Raw genomic sequence first — 21,008 nt, forward strand, 5'->3', positions numbered from 1 at the left:
AGTGGCGGTGAGTGTTGTCAAGGGTCGACCAGTTCCATCTCTGGGGGCAGTGAGTGTTGACAGGGGAGACCAGTTCCATCTCTAGGGGCAGTGAGTGTTAACAGGGGAGACCAGTTCCATCTCTAGGGGCAGTGAGTGTTGACAGGGGAGACCAGTTCCATCTCTAGGGGCGGTGTGTGTTGTCAGGGGGAGACCCGTTCCATCTCTCGGGGTAGTGTGTGTTGTCAAGGGTCAACCAGTTCCATCTCTGGGGGCGGTGAGTGTTGTCAGGGGAGACCAGTTCCATCTCTAGGGGCATTGAGTGTTGTCAGGGGAGACCAGTTCCATCTCTCGGGTTGGTGTGTGTTGTCAAGAGTCGACCAGTTCCATCTCTCGGGGTAGTGTGTGTTGTCAAGAGTCGACCAGTTCCATCTCTAGGGGTAGTGTGTGTTGTCAAGGGTCGACCAGTTCCATCTCTAGGGGTAGTGTGTGTTGTCAAGGGTCGACCAGTTCCATCTCTCGGGTGAGAGTGTGTTGTCAAGAGTCGACCAGTTCCATCTCTCAGGTTGGTGTGTGTTGTCAAGAGTCGACCAGTTCCATCTCTCGGGTTAGAGTGTGTTGTCAAGAGTCGACCAGTTCCATCTCTAGGGGTAGTGTGTGTTGTCAAGGGTCAACCAGTTCCATCTCTGGGGGCGGTGAGTGTTGTCAGGGGAGACCAGTTCCATCTCTAGGGGCATTGAGTGTTGTCAGGGGAGACCAGTTCCATCTCTCGGGTTGGTGTGTGTTGTCAAGAGTCGACCAGTTCCATCTCTAGGGGTAGTGTGTGTTGTCAAGAGTCGACCAGTTCCATCTCTCGGGGTAGTGTGTGTTGTCAAGGGTCGACCAGTTCCATCTCTGGGGGTAGTGTGTGTTGTCAAGGGTCGACCAGTTCCATCTCTCGGGGTAGTGTGTGTTGTCAAGGGTCGACCAGTTCCATCTCTGGGGGCGGTGAGTGTTGTCAGGGGAGACCAGTTCCATCTCTCGGGTTAGTGTGTGTTGTCAAGGGTTGACCAGTTCCATCTCTGGGGGTAGTGTGTGTTGTCAAGGGTCGACCAGTTCCATCTCTGGGTAGTGAGTGTTGTCAAGGGTCGACCAGTTCCATCTCTGGGGGTGGTGTGTGTTGTCAGGGGGAGACCCGTTCCATCTCTCGGGTTGGTGTGTGTTGTCAGGGGTCGACCAGTTCCATCTCTCGGGTTAGTGTGTGTTGTCAAGGGTCGACCAGTTCCATCTCTCGGGGTAGTGTGTGTTGTCAGGGGTCGACCAGTTCCATCTCTCGGGGTAGTGAGTGTTGTCAGGGATCGACCAGTTCCATCTCTCGGGGTGGTGTGTGTTGCCAAGGGTAGACCAGTTCCATCTCTCGGGTTGGTGTGTGTTGTCAGGGGTCGACCAGTTCCATCTCTCTGGGTAGTGTGTGTTGTCAAGGGTCGACCAGTTCCATCTCTCGGGGTAGTGTGTGTTGTACAAGGTTGTCACTATGATAAAATGGGATTTAACGTCAGAATCAAGATAAGCTCACTGATGTGACGTGTCAATGTTTCAGTCTGGTGCGCTGATGGCCGTGCTGGGAGCCGTGTGTCTGTCCTACCCGGACGCCAGGCTCAGCATCGCCTTCCTCGGGGAGATTGTCCCGCACTCATTCTCGGCCAGTAATGTAAGTACATGTACATCACACAGCATCAACATCCCGCTGTCTGTAACAGATAAAGAAGGACCTACACAAAGGAGTATAATGCTGTTGAATACTGTTGTTTGTGTTGCTGCTTCAGGCCCTAACCGGGATCATCGTCCTGGACGTTGTTGGCCTTGTGTTGGGATGGCGGATGTTTGACCATGCTGCACATCTGGGAGGAATGTTGTTTGGATTGTAAGTTACTTAATGACTACTGGTAAACATGATTCATCCTGTATGGGAGATGTGTGTTGTATTTAGTAGGGAGACATCTTCCTGAGCCAAGGGAGTTAACTGACTGAAAAAGTCCAGTTTCTACCCGTGCCAAACTAGCCTGGAATTTCTGGGCTCAATCGGAGTGCCGCTGCTAGCTATTACAAGTTATGTCCCTTCTATGTCCCTCCTAGTGACCAATCAGATTTTACCTCTCATATCACTTGCATTTGCTTCAAACAAAATGGTTGCATCCAGTCAAGACCATCTTATCAATAATCAAAATCTATAATATGTCTTGCAAAATCTGCAATCGATTGAAATCTGCATGGCAGTTTATGAACCAGACGTTTGTTCATTATGCGATATCGACTGGACTATGCATAGACTTGTTAGTCCAGCCAAAATATAGTCCAGAAGGGAAGATGTAATGAGATAAACAGTATACATGATGTGCTGTGTGTGCCAGTAAAGAGATGGTACACAACATAGTCTCTATGTCCTAACAGTAGGGAGGTACATGATGTATGTGCCATGTGGTATACATGATATATTGTATATTCCAGGAGGTACATGATGTATGTGTCATGTGGTATACATGATACATTGTATATTCCAGGAGGTACATGATGTATGTGCCATGTGGTATACATGATGTGCTGTGTGTGCCAGTATAGAGATGGTACACATCATATTCTCTATGTCCTAACAGTAGGGAGGTACATGATGTATGTGCCATGTGGTATACATGATGTGCTGTGTGTGCCAGTATAGAGATGGTACACATCATATTCTCTATGTCCTAACAGTAGGGAGGTACATGATGTATGTGCCATGTGGTATACATGATGTATATTCCAGGAGGTACATGATATATGTGCCATGTGGTATACATGATATATTGTATACTCCAGGAGGTACATGATGTATGTGCCATGAGGTATACATGATGTGCTGTGTGTGCCGGAATAGAGATGGTACACATCATATTCTCTATGTCCTAACAGTAGGGAGTACATGATGTATGTGCCATGTGGTATACATGATATATTGTATACTCCAGGAGGTACATGATGTATGTGCCATGAGGTATACATGATATATTGTATATTCCAGGAGGTACATGATGTATGTGCCATGTGGTATACATGATACATTTTATATTCCAGGAGGTACATGATGTATGTGCCATGTGGTATACATGATATATTGTATATTCCAGGAGGTACATGATATATGTGCCATGAGGTATACATGATATATTGTATATTCCAGGAGGTACATGATGTATGTGCCATGTGGTATACATGATATATTGCATATTCCAGGAGGTACATGATATATGTGCCATGAGGTATACATGATACATTGTATATTCCAGGAGGTACATGATGTATGTGCCATGTGGTATACATGATGTGCTGTGTGTGCCAGTATAGAGATGGTACACATCATATTCTCTATGTCCTAACAGTAGGGAGGTACATGATGTATGTGCCATGTGGTATACATGATATATTGTATATTCCAGGAGGTACATGATGTATGTGCCATGTGGTATACATGATATATTGCATATTCCAGGAGGTACATGATGTATGTGCCATGTGGTATACATGATATATGTGCCATGTGGTATACATGATATATTGTATACTCCAGGAGGTACATGATGTATGTGCCATGTGGTATACATGATATATTGTATAGTCCAGGAGGTACATGATGTATGTGCCATGTGGTATACATGATACATTGTATATTCCAGGAGGTACATGATGTATGTGCCATGAGGTATACATGATGTGCTGTGTGTGCCAGTATAGAGATGGTACACATCATATTCTCTATGTCCTAACAGTAGGGAGTACATGATGTATGTGCCATGTGGTATACATGATATATTGTATATTCCAGGAGGTACATGATGTATGTGCCATGTGGTATACATGATATATTGTATATTCCAGGAGGTACATGATGTATGTGCCATGTGGTATACATGATATATTGTATATTCCAGGAGGTACATGATGTATGTGCCATGAGGTATACATGATACATTGTATATTCCAGGAGGTACATGATGTATGTGCCATGTGGTATACATGATGTGCTGTGTGTGCCAGTATAGAGATGGTACACATCATATTCTCTATGTCCTAACAGTAGGGAGGTACATGATGTATGTGCCATGTGGTATACATGATATATTGTATATTCCAGGAGGTACATGATGTATGTGCCATATGGTATACATGATATATGTGCCATGTGGTATACATGATATATTGTATACTCCAGGAGGTACATGATGTATGTGCCATGTGGTATACATGATATATTGTATACTCCAGGAGGTACATGATGTATGTGCCATGTGGTATACATGATGTGCTGTGTGTGCCGGTATCGAGATGGTACACATCATATTCTCTATGTCCTAACAGTAGGGAGGTACATGATGTATGTGCCATGTGGTATATATGATATATTGTATATTCCAGGAGGTACATGATGTATGTGTCATGTGGTATACATGATACATTGTATATTCCAGGAGGTACATGATGTATGTGCCATGTGGTATACATGATATATTGTATATTCCAGGAGGTACATGATGTATGTGTCATGTGGTATACATGATAAATTGTATATTCCAGGAGGTACATGATGTATGTGCCATGTGGTATACATGATGTGCTGTGTGTGCCAGTATAGAGATGGTACACATCATATTCTCTATGTCCTAACAGTAGGGAGGACATGATGTATGTGCCATGTGGTATACATGATATATTGTATATTCCAGGAGGTACATGATGTATGTGTCATGTGGTATACATGATGTATGTGCCATGTGGTATACATGATATATGTGCCATGTGGTATACATGATATATTGTATATTCCAGGAGGTACATGATATATGTGCCATGAGGTATACATGATACATTGTATATTCCAGGAGGTACATGATATATGTGCCATGAGGTATACATGATACATTATATATTCCAGGAGGTACATGATGTATGTGCCATGTGGTATACATGATACATTGTATATTCCAGGAGGTACATGATGTATGTGCCATGTGGTATACATGATGTGCTGTGTGTGCCAGTATAGAGATGGTACACATCATATTCTCTATGTCCTAACAGTAGGGAGGTACATGATGTATGTGCCATGAGGTACATGATGTATGTGTCATGTGGTACATGATGTGCTGTGTGTGCCGGTATAGAGATGGTACACATCATATTCTCTATGTCCTAACAGTAGGGAGGTACATGATGTATGTGCCATGTGGTATACATGATACATTGTATCTTCCAGGAGGTACATGATGTATGTGCCATGAGGTATACATGATATATTGTATATTCCAGGAGGTACATGATGTATGTGCCATGAGGTATACATGATACATTGTATATTCCAGGAGGTACATGATGTATGTGCCATGTGGTATACATGATGTGCTGTGTGTGCCAGTATAGAGATGGTACACATCATATTCTCTATGTCCTAACAGTAGGGAGGTACATGATGTATGTGCCATGTGGTATACATGATATATTGTACACTCCAGGAGGTACATGATATATTGTATATTCCAGGAGGTACATGATGTATGTGCCATGAGGTATACATGATACATTGTATATTCCAGGAGGTACATGATGTATGTGCCATGTAATATACATGATGTGCTGTGTGTGCCAGTATAGAGATGGTACACATCATATTCTCTATGTCCTAACAGTAGGGAGGTACATGATGTATGTGCCATGTGGTATACATGATATATTGTACACTCCAGGAGGTACATGATATATTGTATATTCCAGGAGGTACATGATGTATGTGCCATGAGGTATACATGATATATGTGCCATGTGGTATACATGATGTATGTGCCATGTGGTATACATGATATATGTGCCATGTGGTATACATGATATATGTGCCATGTGGTATACATGATGTATGTGCCATGTGGTATACATGATGTATGTGCCATGTGGTATACATGATATATGTGCCATGTGGTATACATGATATATTCTATATTCCAGGAGGTACATGATGTATGTGCCATGAGGTATACATGATACATTGTATATTCCAGGAGGTACATGATGTATGTGCCATGAGGTATACATGATGTGCTGTGTGTGCCAGTATAGAGATGGTACACATCATATTCTCTATGTCCTAACAGTAGGGAGGACATGATGTATGTGCCATGTGGTATACATGATACATTGTATCTTCCAGGAGGTACATGATGTATGTGCCATGTGGTATACATGATATATTGTATATTCCAGGAGGTACATGATGTATGTGCCATGAGGTATACATGATATATTGTATATTCCAGGAGGTACATGATGTATGTGCCATGTGGTATACATGATACATTGTATATTCCAGGAGGTACATGATGTATGTGCCATGAGGTATACATGATATATTGTATATTCCAGGAGGTACATGATGTATGTGCCATGTGGTATACATGATACATTGTATATTCCAGGAGGTACATGATGTATGTGCCATGAGGTATACATGATATATTGTATATTCCAGGAGGTACATGATGTATGTGCCATGTGGTATACATGATACATTGTATCTTCCAGGAGGTACATGATGTATGTGCCATGTGGTATACATGATATATTGTATATTCCAGGAGGTACATGATGTATGTGCCATGAGGTATACATGATATATTGTATATTCCAGGAGGTACATGATGTATGTGCCATGTGGTATACATGATACATTGTATATTCCAGGAGGTACATGATGTATGTGCCATGAGGTATACATGATATATTGTATATTCCAGGAGGTACATGATGTATGTGCCATGAGGTATACATGATGTGCTGTGTGTGCCAGTATAGAGATGGTACACATCATATTCTCTATGTCCTAACAGTAGGGAGGTACATGATGTATGTGCCATGTGGTATACATGATATATTGTATATTCCAGGAGGTACATGATGTATGTGCCATGTGGTATACATGATATATGTGCCATGTGGTATACATGATATATTGTATATTCCAGGAGGTACATGATGTATGTCCCATGAGGTATACATGATGTGCTCTGTGTTCCGGTATGGAGATGGTACACATCATATTCTCTATGTCCTAACAGTAGGGAGGTACATGATGTATGTGCCATGTGGTGTACATGATATATTGTATACTCCAGGAGGTACATGATGTATGTGCCATGTGGTATACATGATATATTGTATACTCCAGGAGGTACATGATGTATGTGCCATGAGGTATACATGATGTGCTGTGTGTGCCAGTATAGAGATGGTACACATCATATTCTCTATGTCCTAACAGTAGGGAGGTACATGATGTATGTGCCATGTGGTATACATGATACATTGTATCTTCCAGGAGGTACATGATGTATGTGCCATGTGGTATACATGATATATTGTATATTCCAGGAGGTACATGATGAAAGTTCCATGAGGTATACATGATATATTGTATACTCCAGGAGGTACATGATGTATGTGCCATGAGGTATACATGATGTGCTGTGTGTGCCAGTATAGAGATGGTACACATCATATTCTCTATGTCCTAACAGTAGGGAGGTACATGATGTATGTGCCATGTGGTATACATGATACATTGTATCTTCCAGGAGGTACATGATGTATGTGCCATGTGGTATACATGATATATTGTATATTCCAGGAGGTACATGATGTATGTGCCATGAGGTATACATGAGACATTGTATATTCCAGGAGGTACATGTGATATGTACACTGTTACAGGTGGTACACACGCTACGGTATGGAGGTACATGATGTATGTGCCATGTGGTATACATGATACATTGTATCTTCCAGGAGGTACATGATGTATGTGCCATGTGGTATACATGATATATTGTATATTCCAGGAGGTACATGATGTATGTGCCATGTGGTATACATGAGACATTGTATATTCCAGGAGGTACATGTGATATGTACACTGTTACAGGTGGTACACACGCTACGGTATGGAGGTACATGATGTATGTGCCATGTGGTATACATGATACATTGTATATTCCAGGAGGTACATGATGTATGTGCCATGTGGTATACATGATACATTGTATATTCCAGTAGGTACATGATGTATGTGCCATGAGGTATACATGATACATTGTATATTCCAGTAGGTACATGATGTATGTGCCATGAGGTATACATGATACATTGTATATTCCAGTAGGTACATGATGTATGTGCCATGTGGTATACATGATATATTGTATATTCCAGTAGGTACATGATGTATGTGCCATGTGGTATACATGATATATTGTATATTCCAGGAGGTACATGATGTATGTGCCATGTGGTATACATGATATATTGTATATTCCAGGAGGTACATGATGTATGTGCCATGTGGTATACATGATATATTGTATATTCCAGGAGGTACATGATGTATGTGCCATGTGGTATACATGATATATTGTATCTTCCAGGAGGTACATCATGTATGTCCCATGTGGTATACATGATATATTGTATATTCCAGGAGGTACATGATGTATGTGCCATGAGGTATACATGATATATTGTATATTCCAGGAGGTACATGATGTATGTGCCATGTGGTATACATGAGACATTGTATATTCCAGGAGGTACATGTGATATGTACACTGTTACAGGTGGTACACACGCTACGGTACGGAGGTACATGATGTATGTGCCATGTGGTATACATGATACATTGTATATTCCAGGAGGTACATGATGTATGTGCCATGTGGTATACATGATACATTGTATATTCCAGTAGGTACATGATGTATGTGCCATGAGGTATACATGATACATTGTATATTCCAGTAGGTACATGATGTATGTGCCATGAGGTATACATGATACATTGTATATTCCAGTAGGTACATGATGTATGTGCCATGTGGTATACATGATATATTGTATATTCCAGTAGGTACATGATGTATGTGCCATGTGGTAAACATGATATATTGTATATTCCAGGAGGTACATGATGTATGTGCCATATGGTATACATGGTATATTGTATATTCCAGGAGGTACATGATGTATGTGCCATGTGGTATACATGATATATTGTATATTCCAGGAGGTACATGATGTATGTGCCATGTGGTATACATGATATATTGTATATTCCAGGAGGTACATGATGTATGTGCAATGTGGTATACATGATATATTGTATATTCCAGGAGGTACATCATGTATGTCCCATGTGGTATACATGATATATTGTATATTCCAGGAGGTACATGATGTATGTGCCATGAGGAATACATGATACATTGTATATTCCAGGAGGTACATGATGTATGTGCCATGTGGTATACATGATACATTGTATATTCCAGTAGGTACATGATGTATGTGCCATGAGGTATACATGATACATTGTATATTCCAGTAGGTACATGATGTATGTGCCATGTGGTATACATGATACATTGTATATTCCAGGAGGTACATGATGTATGTGCCATGTGGTATACATGATATATTGTATATTCCAAGAGGTACATGATGTATATTCCAGGAGGTACATGATGTATGTGCCATGTGGTATACATGATATATTGTATATTCCAGGAGGTACATGATGTATGTGCCATGTGGTATACATGATATATTGTATATTCCAGGAGGTACATGATGTATGTGCCATGTGGTATACATGATATATTGTATATTCCAGGAGGTACATGATGTATGTGCCATGAGGTATACATGATACATTGTATATTCCAGGAGGTACATGATGTATGTGCCATGTGGTATACATGATGTGCTGTGTGTGCCAGTATAGAGATGGTACACATCATATTCTCTATGTCCTAACAGTAGGGAGGTACATGATGTATGTGCCATGTGGTATACATGATATATTGTATATTCCAGGAGGTACATGATGTATGTGCCATATGGTATACATGATATATGTGCCATGTGGTATACATGATATATTGTATACTCCAGGAGGTACATGATGTATGTGCCATGTGGTATACATGATATATTGTATACTCCAGGAGGTACATGATGTATGTGCCATGTGGTATACATGATGTGCTGTGTGTGCCGGTATCGAGATGGTACACATCATATTCTCTATGTCCTAACAGTAGGGAGGTACATGATGTATGTGCCATGTGGTATATATGATATATTGTATATTCCAGGAGGTACATGATGTATGTGTCATGTGGTATACATGATACATTGTATATTCCAGGAGGTACATGATGTATGTGCCATGTGGTATACATGATATATTGTATATTCCAGGAGGTACATGATGTATGTGTCATGTGGTATACATGATACATTGTATATTCCAGGAGGTACATGATGTATGTGCCATGTGGTATACATGATGTGCTGTGTGTGCCAGTATAGAGATGGTACACATCATATTCTCTATGTCCTAACAGTAGGGAGGACATGATGTATGTGCCATGTGGTATACATGATATATTGTATATTCCAGGAGGTACATGATGTATGTGTCATGTGGTATACATGATGTATGTGCCATGTGGTATACATGATATATGTGCCATGTGGTATACATGATATATTGTATATTCCAGGAGGTACATGATATATGTGCCATGAGGTATACATGATACATTGTATATTCCAGGAGGTACATGATATATGTGCCATGAGGTATACATGATACATTATATATTCCAGGAGGTACATGATGTATGTGCCATGTGGTATACATGATACATTGTATATTCCAGGAGGTACATGATGTATGTGCCATGTGGTATACATGATGTGCTGTGTGTGCCAGTATAGAGATGGTACACATCATATTCTCTATGTCCTAACAGTAGGAAGGTACATGATGTATGTGCCATGAGGTACATGATGTATGTGTCATGTGGTACATGATGTGCTGTGTGTGCCGGTATAGAGATGGTACACATCATATTCTCTATGTCCTAACAGTAGGGAGGTACATGATGTATGTGCCATGTGGTATACATGATACATTGTATCTTCCAGGAGGTACATGATGTATGTGCCATGAGGTATACATGATATATTGTATATTCCAGGAGGTACATGATGTATGTGCCATGAGGTATACATGATATATTGTATATTCCAGGAGGTACATGATGTATGTGCCATGTGGTATACATGATATATTGTATATTCCAGGAGGTACATGATGTATGTGCCATGTGGTATACATGATATATTGTATATTCCAGGAGGTACATGATGTATGTGCCATATGGTATACATGATATATTGTATATTCCAGGAGGTACATGATGTATGTGCCATGTGGTATACATGATATATTGTATATTCCAGGAGGTACATGATGTATGTGCCATGTGGTATACATGATATATTGTATATTCCAGTAGGTACATGATGTATGTGCCATGTGGTATACATGATATATTGTATATTCCAGGAGGTACATCATGTATGTCCCATGTGGTATACATGATATATTGTATATTCCAGGAGGTACATGATGTATGTGCCATGAGGAATACACGATACATTGTATATTCCAGGAGGTACATGATGTATGTGCCATGTGGTATACATGATACATTGTATATTCCAGTAGGTACATGATGTATGTGCCATGAGGTATACATGATACATTGTATATTCCAGTAGGTACATGATGTATGTGCCATGTGGTATACATGATACATTGTATATTCCAGGAGGTACATGATGTATGTGCCATGAGGTATACATGATATATTGTATATTCCAAGAGGTACATGATGTATATTCCAGGAGGTACATGATGTATGTGCCATGTGGTATACATGATATATTGTATATTCCAGGAGGTACATGATGTATGTGCCATGTGGTATACATGATATATGTGCCATGTGGTATACATGATATATTGTATATTCCAGGAGGTACATGATGTATGTGCCATGAGGTATACATGATGTGCTGTGTGTGCCGGTATGGAGATGGTACACATCATATTCTCTATGTCCTAACAGTAGGGAGGTACATGATGTATGTGCCATGTGGTATACATGATATATTGTATACTCCAGGAGGTACATGATGTAGGTGCCATGTGGTATACATGATATATTGTATACTCCAGGAGGTACATGATGTATGTGCCATGAGGTATACATGATGTGCTGTGTGTGCCAGTATAGAGATGGTACACATCATATTCTCTATGTCCTAACAGTAGGGAGGTACATGATGTATGTGCCATGTGGTATACATGATACATTGTATCTTCCAGGAGGTACATGATGTATGTGCCATGTGGTATACATGATATATTGTATATTCCAGGAGGTACATGATGAAAGTTCCATGAGGTATACATGATATATTGTATACTCCAGGAGGTACATGATGTATGTGCCATGAGGTATACATGATGTGCTGTGTGTGTCAGTATAGAGATGGTACACATCATATTCTCTATGTCCTAACAGTAGGGAGGTACATGATGTATGTGCCATGTGGTATACATGATACATTGTATCTTCCAGGAGGTACATGATGTATGTGCCATGTGGTATACATGATATATTGTATATTCCAGGAGGTACATGATGTATGTGCCATGAGGTATACATGATATATTGTATATTCCAGGAGGTACATGATGTATGTGCCATGTGGTATACATGAGACATTGTATATTCCAGGAGGTACATGTGATATGTACACTGTTACAGGTGGTACACACGCTACGGTATGGAGGTACATGATGTATGTGCCATGTGGTATACATGATACATTGTATATTCCAGGAGGTACATGATGTATGTGCCATGTGGTATACATGATACATTGTATATTCCAGTAGGTACATGATGTATGTGCCATGAGGTATACATGATACATTGTATATTCCAGTAGGTACATGATGTATGTGCCATGAGGTATACATGATACATTGTATATTCCAGTAGGTACATGATGTATGTGCCATGTGGTATACATGATATATTGTATATTCCAGTAGGTACATGATGTATGTGCCATGTGGTAAACATGATATATTGTATATTCCAGGAGGTACATGATGTATGTGCCATATGGTATACATGATATATTGTATATTCCAGGAGGTACATGATGTATGTGCCATGTGGTATACATGATATATTGTATATTCCAGGAGGTACATGATGTATGTGCCATGTGGTATACATGATATATTGTATATTCCAGTAGGTACATGATGTATGTGCCATGTGGTATACATGATATATTGTATATTCCAGGAGGTACATGATGTATGTGCCATATGGTATACATGATATATTGTATATTCCAGGAGGTACATGTGATATGTACACTGTTACAGGTGGTACACACGCTACGGTATGGAGGTACATGATGTATGTGCCATGTGGTATACATGATACATTGTATATTCCAGTAGGTACATGATGTATGTGCCATGAGGTATACATGATATATTGTATATTCCAGGAGGTACATCATGTATGTCCCATGTGGTATACATGATATATTGTATATTCCAGGAGGTACATGATGTATGTGCCATGAGGAATACATGATACATTGTATATTCCAGGAGGTACATGATGTATGTGCCATGAGGTATACATGATACATTGTATATTCCAGGAGGTACATGATGTATGTGCCATGTGGTATACATGATACATTGTATATTCCAGTAGGTACATGATGTATGTGCCATGAGGTATACATGATACATTGTATATTCCAGGAGGTACATGATGTATGTGCCATGAGGTATACATGATATATTGTATATTCCAGGAGGTACATGATGTATGTGCCATGAGGTATACATGATACATTGTATATTCCAGGAGGTACATGATGTATGTGCCATGTGGTATACATGATACATTGTATATTCCAGGAGGTACATGATGTATGTGCCATGTGGTATACATGATACATTGTATATTCCAGGAGGTACATGATGTATGTGCCATGTGGTATACATGATACATTGTATATTCCAGGAGGTACATGATGTATGTGCCATGTGGTATACATGATATATTGTATATTCCAAGAGGTACATGATGTATATTCCAGGAGGTACATGATGTATGTGCCATGTGGTATACATGATATATTGTATATTCCAGGAGGTACATGATGTATGTGCCATGTGGTATACATGATATATGTGCCATGTGGTATACATGATATATTGTATATTCCAGGAGGTACATGATGTATGTGCCATGAGGTATACATGATGTGCTGTGTGTGCCGGTATGGAGATGGTACACATCATATTCTCTATGTCCTAACAGTAGGGAGGTACATGATGTATGTGCCATGTGGTATACATGATATATTGTATACTCCAGGAGGTACATGATGTATGTGCCATGTGGTATACATGATATATTGTATACTTCAGGAGGTACATGATGTATGTGCCATGAGGTATACATGATGTGCTGTGTGTGCCATTTTAGAGATGGTACACATCATATTCTCTATGTCCTAACAGTAGGGAGGTACATGATGTATGTGCCATGTGGTATACATGATACATTGTATCTTCCAGGAGGTACATGATGTATGTGCCATGTGGTATACATGATATATTGTATATTCCAGGAGGTACATGATGAAAGTTCCATGAGGTATACATGATATATTGTATACTCCAGGAGGTACATGATGTATGTGCCATGAGGTATACATGATGTGCTGTGTGTGTCAGTATAGAGATGGTACACATCATATTCTCTATGTCCTAACAGTAGGGAGGTACATGATGTATGTGCCATGTGGTATACATGATACATTGTATCTTCCAGGAGGTACATGATGTATGTGCCATGTGGTATACATGATATATTGTATATTCCAGGAGGTACATGATGTATGTGCCATGAGGTATACATGATATATTGTATATTCCAGGAGGTACATGATGTATGTGCCATGTGGTATACATGAGACATTGTATATTCCAGGAGGTACATGTGATATGTACACTGTTACAGGTGGTACACACGCTACGGTACGGAGGTACATGATGTATGTGCCATGTGGTATACATGATACATTGTATATTCCAGGAGGTACATGATGTATGTGCCATGTGGTATACATGATACATTGTATATTCCAGTAGGTACATGATGTATGTGCCATGAGGTATACATGATACATTGTATATTCCAGTAGGTACATGATGTATGTGCCATGAGGTATACATGATACATTGTATATTCCAGTAGGTACATGATGTATGTGCCATGTGGAATACATGATATATTGTATATTCCAGTAGGTACATGATGTATGTGCCATGTGGTAAACATGATATATTGTATATTCCAGGAGGCACATGATGTATGTGCCATATGGTATACATGATATATTGTATATTCCAGGAGGTACATGATGTATGTGCCATGTGGTATACATGATATATTGTATATTCCAGGAGGTACATGATGTATGTGCCATGTGGTATACATGATATATTGTATATTCCAGGAGGTACATGATGTATGTGCCATGTGGTATACATGATATATTGTATATTCCAGGAGGTACATGATGTATGTGCCATATGGTATACATGATATATTGTATATTCCAGGAGGTACATGTGATATGTACACTGTTACAGGTGGTACACACGCTACGGTATGGAGGTACATGATGTATGTGCCATGTGGTATACATGATACATTGTATATTCCAGTAGGTACATGATGTATGTGCCATGAGGTATACATGATATATTGTATATTCCAGGAGGTACATCATGTATGTCCCATGTGGTATACATGATATATTGTATATTCCAGTAGGTACATGATGTATGTGCCATGAGGAATACATGATACATTGTATATTCCGGGAGGTACATGATGTATGTGCCATGAGGTATACATGATACATTGTATATTCCAGGAGGTACATGATGTATGTGCCATGTGGTATACATGATACATTGTATATTCCAGTAGGTACATGATGTATGTGCCATGAGGTATACATGATACATTGTATATTCCAGGAGGTACATGATGTATGTGCCATGAGGTATACATGATATATTGTATATTCCAGGAGGTACATGATGTATGTGCCATGAGGCATACATGATACATTGTATATTCCAGGAGGTACATGATGTATGTGCCATGTGGTATACATGATACATTGTATATTCCAGGAGGTACATGATGTATGTGCCATGTGGTATACATGATACATTGTATATTCCAGGAGGTACATGTGATATGTACACTGTTACAGGTGGTACACACGCTACGGTACGGAGGTACATGATGTATGTGCCATGTGGTATACATGATACATTGTATATTCCAGGAGGTACATGATGTATGTGCCATGTGGTATACATGATACATTGTATATTCCAGTAGGTACATGATGTATGTGCCATGAGGTATACATGATACATTGTATATTCCAGTAGGTACATGATGTATGTGCCATGTGGTATACATGATACATTGTATATTCCAGGAGGTACATGATGTATGTGCCATGTGGTATACATGATATATTGTATATTCCAAGAGGTACATGATGTATATTCCAGGAGGTACATGATGTATGTGCCATGTGGTATACATGATACATTGTATATTCCAGGAGGTACATGATGTATGTGCCATGTGGTATACATGATACATTGTATATTCCAGTAGGTACATGATGTATGTGCCATGTGGTATACATGATGCATTGTATATTCCAGGAGGTACATGTGATATGTACACTGTTACAGGTGGTACACACGCTACGGTATGGAGGTACATGATGTATGTGCCATGTGGTATACATGATACATTGTATATTCCAGTAGGTACATGATGTATGTGCCATGTGGTATACATGATACATTGTATATTCCAGGAGGTACATGATGTATGTGCCATGTGGTATACATGATACATTGTATATTCCAGGAGGTACATGTGATATGTACACTGTTACAGGTGGTACACACGCTACGGTACGGTGGTACATGATGTATGTGCCATGTGGTATACATGATACATTGTATATTCCAGGAGGTACATGATGTATGTGCCATGTGGTATACATGATACATTGTATATTCCAGGAGGTACATGATGTATGTGCCATGTGGTATACATGATACATTGTATATTCCAGGAGGTACATGATGTATGTGCCATGTGGTATACATGATATATTGTATATTCCAGGAGGTACATGATGTATATTCCAGGAGGTACATGATGTATGTGCCATGAGGTATACATGATACATTGTATATTCCAGGAGGTACATGATGTATATTCCAGGAGGTACATGATGTATGTGTCATGAGGTATACATGATATATTGTATATTCCTGTAGGTACATGATGTATGTGCCATGAGGTATACATGATACATTGTATATTCCAGTAGGTACATGATGTATGTGCCATGAGGTATACATGATACATTGTATATTCCAGGAGGTAAATCATGTATGTCCCATGTGGTATACATGATATATTGTATATTCCAGGAGGTACATGATGTATGTGCCATGTGGTATACATGATATATTGTATATTCCAGGAGGTACATCATGTATGTCCCATGTGGTATACATGATATATTGTATATTCCAGGAGGTACATGATGTATGTGCCATTAGGTATACATGATACATTGTATATTCCAGGAGGTACATGATGTATGTGCCATATGGTATACATGATATATTGTATATTCCAGTAGGTACATGATGTATGTGCCATGAGGTATACATGATACATTGTATATTCCAGGAGGTACATCATGTATGTCCCATGTGGTATACATGATATATTGTATATTCCAGTAGGTACATGATGTATGTGCCATGAGGTATACATGATACATTGTATATTCCAGGAGGTACATCATGTATGTCCCATGTGGTATACATGATATATTGTATATTCCAGGAGGTACATGATGTATGTGCCATGTGGTATACATGATATATTGTATATTCCAGGAGGTACATCATGTATGTCCCATGTGGTATACATGATATATTGTATATTCCAGGAGGTACATGATGTATGTGCCATTAGGTATACATGATACATTGTATATTCCAGTAGGTACATGATGTATGTGCCATGAGGTATACATGATACATTGTATATTCCAGGAGGTACATGATGTATGTCCCATGTGGTATACATGATATATTGTATATTCCAGGAGGTACATCATGTATGTCCCATGTGGTATACATGATATATTGTATATTCCAGGAGGTACATGATGTATGTGCCATGTGGTATACATGATATATTGTATATTCCAGGAGGTACATGATGTATGTGCCATGAGGTATACATGATATATTGTATATTCCAGGAGGTACATGATGTATGTGCCATGAGGTATACATGATATATTGTATATTCCAGGAGGTACATGATGTATGTGCCATGTGGTATACATGATATATTGTATATTCCAGGAGGTACATGATGTATGTGCCATGAGGTATACATGATATATTGTATATTCCAGTAGGTACATGATGTATGTGCCATGAGGTATACATGATATATTGTATACTCCAGGAGGTACATGATGTATGTGCCATGAGGTATACATGATATATTGTATATTCCAGGAGGTACATGATGTATGTGCCATGTGGTATACATGATATATTGTATATTCCAGGAGGTACATGTAATATGGAACCGTGAAGAGTCCGGGGTAGAATTGGTTTGATTTAACATAGAATTTGACCACTAAAGGTAACACATACCTATCCTGATCATCTCTGAAAACATACTGTCACCTTCAGGAAAAAGTGCTGAGTCATGCCTTTAACACCCCCTAGTGGCAAAATGGTGAAGATGTATTTTGTAAGAAATATGTTTTTGAATAGCCCAGACATAATGCAAATGTTACAAGTATTCAAACCATATGGACCTTTTGGGGTAAATAAGCATACCCTATCTCTTGGACTAGGTCTTTAGCTATGTTACGGAGGTACATGATGTACAGCCGTGCCTGGTTTATACGGACACTTGCGTCATTTCACAATTCGTCCGTTTAAACGAATTTCCGTATAACAGAAACCGGTTTCTGACTGGAAGAGTTACTTCCCTTCAATTATGCAACTCATGACAGATGACAGAGCAAACAGATACATCCACTCAATCTTTATTCAAGACATACACGTTTCAAAAAGTCTGTCATGGAAGTTTGAACTTTACTACATTTTGAGGTTTGAATTTTAAAAAATAATTCCAAATTGTCCAGATCGCCTGTGTTCTCGATTTTCCAATGGTATGTCCAAATTCAGGGCTATAATGCTTACTGATGGTTTCAAACTTGTTGAAGGGTGTTTTTCCTTAAACAGACAAATTTCCCTTTTTTCGCGTGCTGTAACTGCGTGTCGCTCACGTTTTGCTGGTTTACAGGCCATACTCACAGTTTGAATTCACAACTTTGACCTCTGACCTCCACAGATGCCATATTTATCGAATGGGATTACATGTACAATAACATGAATGAAAATCGTCCAGGAAACGAGGTTTCCGGATATCTGAAGTTTGTATAAGCGGGGCATGACTGTATGTAGCATATGGTATGCTTGATACATTGTATATTTCAGGAGATACATGTGATATGTTCACTGTTACAGGTGGTACACACACTACGGTACGGAGGTACATGTGATATGTTCACTGTTACAGGTGGTACACACACTACGGTACGGAGGTACATGTGATATGTTCACTGTTACAGGTGGTACACACACTACGGTAGGGAGGTGGTCTGGAGGAGACGTCAAGCTGTGATGAAATTCTGGCATGATGTGAGAGGGAAGCCTTGATGTCCACTTCACTCGGCTGCCCATTGTGTGATGAAAACAGTGTGTGATGTGTACTGTGTAGACGGTGAAACTGTATCGGCTCGAAACAAGGAAAACTTATGTTGTACAATAAAGATGTCATTTCAAAGATGCCATTTTCCGTTTTCTCTTAAATGTACATAAATTATTGTTTGTTATAAAATCTTCAAGGACCTTGCCCTTAGCATTGGTGTGAACACTTCCCCACAGAGGGTTACCATTCAGGTCACGCATGATGACAGGGGGTTGAGGGAGTTGGTCAAATAAAGACTGAAGTTCAGCCTGCAGAAGAGGAGGAGAAGGTGGAATATTTCTGAAGAAGAGAAGTTCCTGGTTGTCTGTTTTCTATTTAGTTTTTTTAGTTTTTTTCTGGTCACATTGGCAATATTTCAGCCATATCGTGACTTGAACAAGTTATGCATTTATATTTTGTATAAAAAAACTGTCAACTGTACAACAACCAGCAATATATTACAGATTATAATTGTAAAACTTGTTTTAGAACAATAAAATGATCACATTATAACAGATGACACATTATAAACACGGGCTGTAGATTGCCAGCAACCAAAGTAAGGCCACCTTACTCGGGACCTTGGGGACTAACGGTACATCTGCTTCCTACATGGTACCCCAGCAGGATTTACACCATCCCTCTGGCTACTGGCGATGGTCAGAAAGATTAACCAAACAGTTAAAATCAACAAAAATACTGCGATTAAAATCACAGTGAAATGAAAAAATCCTCTGAATGATACCGGACTTACGTACCCTCTCATGTTGACGATTGTTTTACGATACTTCAACCCCCTGGGGAGACGGCCACTAACAATCTCAGGTAGGAATTCATTCTACCAAATAAAAGTATCACCTACTTTATACTATGTATATTATAATCATAATTATCTATGAATTCTATTTCTTTAAAAAAAAGACATGATTAAATGAGCACTTTTTCTACTAAAAAGATCCTAATTTCATTTAATTTATTGATACCTACTTGGGTGTCCCACTTCTTCTGCATCAGATCTCTGATGTAACATCTAATAACAGGCTTATAATCACTGTTTGGCATAAGAAGTGGTGTCACAGATATGTTGAGGGCAGCTTTATCAGAAAAAAT

General features: G+C 39.4%; 1 protein-coding gene across 1 annotated transcript in view; it reads left to right on the forward strand.

Annotated features, from left to right (window-relative positions):
- LOC124128407 (presenilins-associated rhomboid-like protein, mitochondrial) overlaps positions 1-19,997 on the forward strand; it is a 72,656-nt gene extending 52,659 nt beyond the window's left edge. Inside the window, exons 7-9 of the mRNA XM_048393066.1 lie at positions 1,559-1,669; positions 1,785-1,882; positions 19,780-19,997. Of these exons, the coding sequence (XP_048249023.1) occupies positions 1,559-1,669; positions 1,785-1,882; positions 19,780-19,867 (297 nt within the window). The 3' untranslated portion in view covers positions 19,868-19,997. The remainder of the gene's footprint in view (positions 1-1,558; positions 1,670-1,784; positions 1,883-19,779) is intronic.
- The last annotated feature ends 1,011 nt before the right edge of the window (positions 19,998-21,008 follow it).

Source organism: Haliotis rufescens, unplaced genomic scaffold (assembly GCF_023055435.1).
Source record: "Haliotis rufescens isolate VD_foot unplaced genomic scaffold, xgHalRufe1.0.p SCAF_113, whole genome shotgun sequence".
Classification (NCBI taxonomy): Eukaryota; Metazoa; Mollusca; class Gastropoda; order Lepetellida; family Haliotidae; genus Haliotis; species Haliotis rufescens.